Here is a 6,803-nt window from a genome sequence, read left to right on the forward strand (position 1 = left end):
GCTACAGTGCTGTTATCCCAGTCTTCTTAATGACTCAAATAATTCTTTGAAAAACCAAGTCAAGTCTCAACCAAGTCTCAAAGCATGTCATTTGCTTTTTTTTTTTTTTCTTCCACTAGAGCCCATCAGTATCAGCATACAAGGCACTGAGAAGTAAACAGTCACATAAAAGCATATGGTCCATAAGGTAGTAAGTAGTAGCATTCAAAAGAGATTTAGTGTTTTCCTAGAGACTTCTAGGAATACCAGTTAAGAGACATGAGCTGTATTCATGTACTTTCTACATATGTGATTCCTCAAACTTAAAATATATACACACACACACATATATATTTGTCTATCACTTTGCTCTTTTTCCATGCCTGATAAACAACTATTTGCAGATGGTTGAAAACCTGAAAATAAAGAAGTACACCTAAAGTTAAATCCTTCTGTTGAAGTTCATATAGTGCTAAAGAGTTTCAGAACAAAAATAATAACATCCAGAGTCACAATTTTATGGTAACAGTGGAAGGTTAAGGCATGGTTCCAACATCTAAGGGCTGTGTATTGATGAATGTACTCAGACTCCAAGGAGATGCAGATTTTAACTGGAACTGCTGAAACAATCATGTAAAAACATTACCAGTAAAACAGTAAATCAACACTACATTTATCACAGGAAAGGAGAGCTCTGGTAACTATTGAAGCAGGACAGGCAAGATAGGCAATCTTGCAGAGCAAGTAAAGAACCTGTATTTTTGTACTTTCCGTTCCTTATGTTGAATTCAGCTTTTCCCTTTTTAATCGATGTATCCATTAACACTTTTAAATGTTTCTAAAGTGAAGAAATGCGCTATATTTTAAGTGCTATAGAACCTTGAAATCTTGCTGGATAGCTTCCTTCCAGCAGTATTCTTCAAGCTTTCTGCCTATTGTTGTGCCAAATAGTATGTTTTCCTCTGGTAAAGGCTCTTTCAGGGTAAGACCAGAATTATGAAACTCTTCACAATATTTGCAGATAACCACATAAGATTAGGAACAAAGCAAAATAAGATTAACTTATGTTTGTAGTAGAAACAATCAACTAGAATTGAAACTTTTGAGAGCTCTCACAACATAATTGAGTTACAGTCGACAGTGCTACTTCCAAGCATACTCAATATGAGAAGAGGAGGAAAGGAATGTACTGGCTTCCACTGTGTCTATAGCTGACACTGCTACCCTTCAAGCAGCTATGGAAACCCTGTAAAAAGGACTCCAATCAATTCTGAGTTCTTTCCAACACTAACAGTTTTATTATAGGTTTCAGTATGAAAATAACTGTTGCACAAATAAGATCTGTACAAACATGGGTAACAGTTGAACTTAAGTACCTGAAGTTCACTTGCACCAACCACAGTCAGATGAAGCAGTGTTTAAGTCAGAAAATTTTGCTTATCATCTTTTTCAGATATTTTTGACATATTTACAAATTCACAAAGTAGGATGTCTCCCAAAAGAGTTTAAGTGGAATCACCTTAGTTATAAAACTAATCTCATGTCTTCTGCATCCTTAAGAATAAGTCACTAGATTAAAACCAAAACCCACTTTGTTTTATATCCAGTTAGACACCTAGAGATAGTTGCATAGCATAAGTTTGCTGGCTGAAGGACTTCCTCTCTTCATGGTTCTGTCAGCATAACAGGAAATCTCAACAACCACCAACAAATTTCTCGTTATATTTTGAAAGAGATTTCTTACTGGAATTGCGCTTTGTGTCTTTTTTCTGCTTGAAGATTGGAGAATTCAGAAAGCACACATCTGTAAATGGATCTCCTCTCCTAAGTTTCCTGTTAAAAAAAAAAGCAGCTTGAGTTCTTTCCTCCCTTAGTGAAAACATTAACTTCCCATTAGTAAGTTCAATCTCACATCAACTATTTCACATTACTGCCAGACTCCTCTTTGAATATTTTGCTAAGAACCTATTAACAGTATTTAAGTACCCCTCTCAAATAATTTATTTAATGGATTATCATTAACTTTATATCAAGCTGAGAAAACACCCACCCTGCAATACTTGGTTCCTTATAGCTCACACTAAGTGTACAGCTTCTTCGTTTGCGTTTTGGAGATGGTGATCTTTCACCTGCAAGGCCAACAGGTGCGTTCCCTTTGCTTAGGAGTGATGAAGCAATATTAGTAACATCACAGAGATAACCATGAGATGACTTAGAAGGTTGCCCTGCAAACAAACAAAAAAAAAAGAAATTAAGAAAATTAGTCATGCTTCATTAAAAACTGCTTAAGACAACTCAGGCAAACATACCTTAACAAACAATGTCAATGAATTGACTAGACATGAAGAAACTCAACTATAACTATCATTTCTATCTTTCAGTGTCTCCCAGACTATGCTTTTGATCTCCCATCTTCAGACTCAGCTTTAGTACACCTTGAAATACAACTAAAATACTATGATAATTCATTGTTGAGCAATTTCTTAAACAAAACTTATCTTTAAGTTCAATTTCTGCTGTGAGGAAAAGGTGGACAAGAGAATGAATCCAATTATTTTCAGCAAAATTATTCTGTTTCTATTTAAAAAAAAAATAAAAAGCCTAAACCTCTGGAATAATGATCATAGAATCATAAAATCGCTAAGGTTGGAGAAGACCCACAGGATCATCCAGTCCAACCACTTGCCCATCACCAAAGGTTCTCGCTAAACCACGTCCCTCAACACAACATCCAAACGTTCCTTGAACACTTCCATCCAGGGTCAGTGACTCCACCACCTCTCTGGGCAGCCCATTCCAGTGCCTGACCACCCTTTCAGAGAAGTAGTATTTCCAAACATCCAGCCTGAACCTTCCCTGGCGCAGCTTGAAGCCATTCTCTCTAGTCCTATCACTAGTCACACGAGAGAAGAGGCTGACTCCCAGCTCACTACAACCTCCCTTCAGGTAGTTATAGAGAGCAATAAGGTTTCCCCTGAGCCTCCTCTTCTCTAGACTGAACAATCCCAGCTCCTTCAGCTCATAAGACCTGTGCTCCAGACCCCTCACCAGGGGGATAAAGCTCAATGAAACATTGAAACAATTACAGAGCACTTTCCAAACTTACTAATGGACATTTCACTTGATTTATTGATCTCAGTCTCCTTTTCAGTCTCTTCTTTATGGAGTTTCTGCTCACGCTGTGCCAGACATCTTTTAGACCTTGGCCTTACATGGATTAGTGATGTACCCGTCTCGTCCACTGAATTTCCTTTTTTTGATTTTTTCTTATAAGGTACATAAAGGCTATCATCTGAATCTCCTTCAGTATCACTCAACTCAGTGCTCTTCGATTCAGATGACTCTTCTCTGTCATCCACATCAGTATCTGTGTCATTCACCTTATTTTGTCGAAAAGGTGTAACATGGACGCTCTCTTCAAAATTAAAATCATAAGCATCACTGGAGCCACTCAAGAAGTCCAACTTCTCTTTGCAAGTCTCTTTACCTTGTCTCTTCTTTGATCTTGGTCTGGAAGTATCTTTAGTCCCCCCCATTTTCACCTTCTGATCCTTCTCTCTCCTTACTTGAGAGTCTTCTCTGCTTTTACATGCACGCTGTTTAAGATCTGAACTGTTGCCTGAACTGACCTTTGCAGTTTCAGAATCCATCTGCTTTAACACCAGCTCTGAACCTACTTTGTCCACCTGAGAAATACCGGAATGTATGTTTTCCACAGTACACACATCTAGACTTTTCTTAAGTCTGATTTCATCCTGTTTAAAAGGTTCTTTAACTGAATCAGATGCTTCCAAATGGTCCAAGACACCAGTGCAAAGTTCATCTCTATTTGTCATCTTCGAACAGCGGCGCCTGGTAGACACATTCTTTGTTAACACATTACCAAATCCATCTTCTCCACTTGAAGAAACATTTCCCAGCACTGATGCAATGTTGTACACATGAAAATCAGATGTTTGCCCTCGTAATTGAAAAGAGAGAGTCACATTAAAGCTAAATAGTAACAATACAAAGAAGTTTTATTCAAGTCCTTAATCTGTCAAAAATTATGACTGAGAATTTTCTCAAGAGATTTGTATATCGTAATACATAGCAATCAAGATAAGTTATGTTTAATACAACATCCAGACAGAAAGCAGTTAAGAATACTAAAATCAGGATTTTCCTGTACTGTTTTTTTGGAGAGATTACCCACACGTCTTTTGTTTCTCCAATTATTTTGCACTTTTAACAGTCATTGACTTTTTAATTGCACGACTGAAGATTAATTCACTCTGATCTACTGTTTGGTAGATAAATGAAACTAGGTTGCAGATATATGGAAGAAAAAGCATTTTCAAGCTGCTCCCCCCTATTTTGTTACGCACCTTCATTCAAAAAGCTTGCCAGGCAGCCAATATTGTAATGCTAAGATAATAATAAATTAAAACTACTTGCCAATTACATCAAAAGCAGTAAATCACTTTTAAACTTGTATTCACACATTATCCCTGCTTTTGAATAGAGCAATGCCAAATACTTCTATTTGTTTACCTTTGTCTGGAATTATTTTGGTTAAGGAAGTGCCATTGTCAAGTTCCTGACAGATCTCAAACACGGAATGATCCAGCTCACTTTTCTCACAATCAGCTTCCAACCGATGTTGAAGTACTTGATCATCTCCATCAGCAGGCTGTGGAAGCTCTCTGGAAAAAATACTGAAGGTAATACTTACTGAATAACAATATCTTTTATAACAACGAGCCGCATCTACTACGTAGAATTTCTTCCCCTTTCCTCACAAAATTAAGTTTACTGTAATAGAATTTTCAAATATAAATATGTATTAACAAAAGATACTTACACAGAACTTCTCTCTCCTATGTAACTGGAATTATTTTCAAGCACTGAAGTACGCAGTCTCTGATTCTGTAGAGAAAATAAATCTTACTTCAACTCAACAGCTGAAACAAGCTTGAGCCATATAAAGATTTTAGAAAGTAGCCCAATTGCACACAGAAGAGCCAAAAGGACCCCTGGTTGCTTTTATTTGCTTCCTGTCTGGCTGACATAAAACACTGCAGGATCTCACTCAGTTCCATCAAGACAACAGTAACCCCTAACCCAATCATACATAGTTGATAGGGCAAGGAACTGTGAGGATGTTGCATGGCGGAAGACACAGAGCCATAGAGAATCAGGGTGTACCTCTCACCCTACAGCAGATCCTGAGTCCTACTGTACACCCACACACAGGTACTACTCTGAAAACTGAGCCTCACATCTCAAAAACTGAAGTAGCGTAGATGTGCACAAAGGGAAAGAATTCACAGAAAACCTCCCTCCCCAGAGAGGAAAAGGTACTCACTGCACTTCTGGAACACAAATCCTTTGCTGGGCCAAGGAGATCAACAGACTCGAGTAAATTCTGAGAAACTTTTGAAATTATCTCACTCAGGGCTGACAGTCTAGTCTAATGGACAAGAGAAGGAACACAACATCATTGCTGTTTTATTCAGGTATCAGCTACTAACGTAATATCCTTTCACCAATATCACGACATAACTAAATTCTGGAGATACTATATAAAATACCTGTAATCAGGTGTTTTAACTGTGATTACAAAGAAAGTTACAATCATTAAGTTCATTTTTGTGAAATGTTTAAATTCACAACGCTATTAACTGGATTATTTGTGCTGATTCTTATAGCCAGCTTCACCAAGTTATAAAGATGTGATTAAAGTACCTCAACAAATCCTTGTGCTTGCCTTAATGCAAGACTTCTTTGCAAGTCAAACATCTGAAACTTCAGATCTTGATACTCTTTCCTTAGCTGCAGGATAAGAGCTTGAGCATCCCTCAGTTTGAGCTTTTCTTCCTGCAAAGCCAGAGCCAGAGCTTTGTTGTTGGCCTGGAGGCTTTTCATTTTCACAGAGGTAGTAGCTGCAACAAAACAGCGTGCATTTCAACTTGGTTAAAAAAAAACAAACAAACAAACAACAAAATACCTAGAAATACTATACATCAAGATATTCAAGTGTCTTACTTGCTCTTTTGCACTTCACAGTTGAGATCTGGCTGATTTTACTCAGCATCATCCATTTCTGATTTCTCTTTTCTTTCATCCGTTCCTTTATGTCGCTCAGACTGTCTTTGAAGGGCTTTTTCAGGTGCTCAGCCATCTTCGACCTTTGCAAACAGAAACGGCAAAGGGCTCATTCAGCTGCTGCTCCACAGGGCCACGCCACGGCGGGTGGCAGCGGACTCCTGTGCGGATGGCAGCCCCGGCTGCGGGCCGCGGTCGCAGCACTCCCTCCCCATCCCCCGTGAGTCCCGCGGCAGCCCAACCCGCGCAGCACGCTCAGCCACAGCGCCAGATTACCCGAGAGCGGCGCCGGCCGCCACCCGCACGGAGATGCCACAAGCAGCGGAGCGTCCCCACACGCAGCCGGACGGTTGGCGCCGATCCCCGACGTTCAAAACGCAGCGCCGCGGCCGCGCATTGGTGGGAGCAGCGCATGGCGTCACGCGCGGCCGCCGCTCGCATCCGGGCCGCGTCGGGGTTCCGCCCCTCGCGGGGTGGTGCTGAGGGCGGCTCACGCGGGGCGGCCGTTGGGGCTGGCGGGCTGCGGCAGGGCTCGGCTCGCGCTCGGTTCCCGCCCGGTGTTCAGGGCTGAGGTGCTCGATGGGCGCACTGCGCTCCAGTGAAAAGAAGCGGAGGGGGCGTGTAAGATGTTTATTCGACAGCAAAAACGGGAAGAAAAGAAAAAAAAATCTTTAAATATTTAATTTCAGTTGCTGTTGCAGCATGTAACAAGATGAGCCCTTCCCAGGCTTCCTAAT

The 6,803-nt window shown here is 40.3% G+C and overlaps 1 protein-coding gene across 2 annotated transcripts; it reads right to left on the reverse strand.

The window, feature by feature from the left end:
- Positions 1-1,091: 1,091 nt before the first annotated feature.
- Positions 1,092-6,434, reverse strand: SGO1 (shugoshin 1). Of its 2 annotated transcripts, none has more exons than NM_001199648.2 (9): positions 6,343-6,411; positions 6,007-6,149; positions 5,707-5,903; positions 5,327-5,431; positions 4,823-4,887; positions 4,513-4,664; positions 3,086-3,940; positions 2,030-2,204; positions 1,092-1,812 (listed from the first exon to the last, which is right to left on the reverse strand). In NM_001199648.2, exons 2-9 carry the CDS (start codon positions 6,140-6,142, stop codon positions 1,674-1,676), a joined length of 1,824 nt encoding a protein of 607 aa, NP_001186577.2. In that variant the 5' UTR covers positions 6,143-6,149; positions 6,343-6,411; the 3' UTR covers positions 1,092-1,673. The 2 variants fall into 2 exon arrangements, with proteins under 2 accessions (NP_001186577.2, XP_015136978.2); XM_015281492.4 differs by having other exon boundaries at positions 1,255-1,812; positions 4,513-4,676; positions 6,343-6,434.
- Positions 6,435-6,803: the final 369 nt, after the last annotated feature.

Source organism: Gallus gallus, chromosome 2 (assembly GCF_016699485.2).
Source record: "Gallus gallus isolate bGalGal1 chromosome 2, bGalGal1.mat.broiler.GRCg7b, whole genome shotgun sequence".
Taxonomy (NCBI): Eukaryota; Metazoa; Chordata; class Aves; order Galliformes; family Phasianidae; genus Gallus; species Gallus gallus.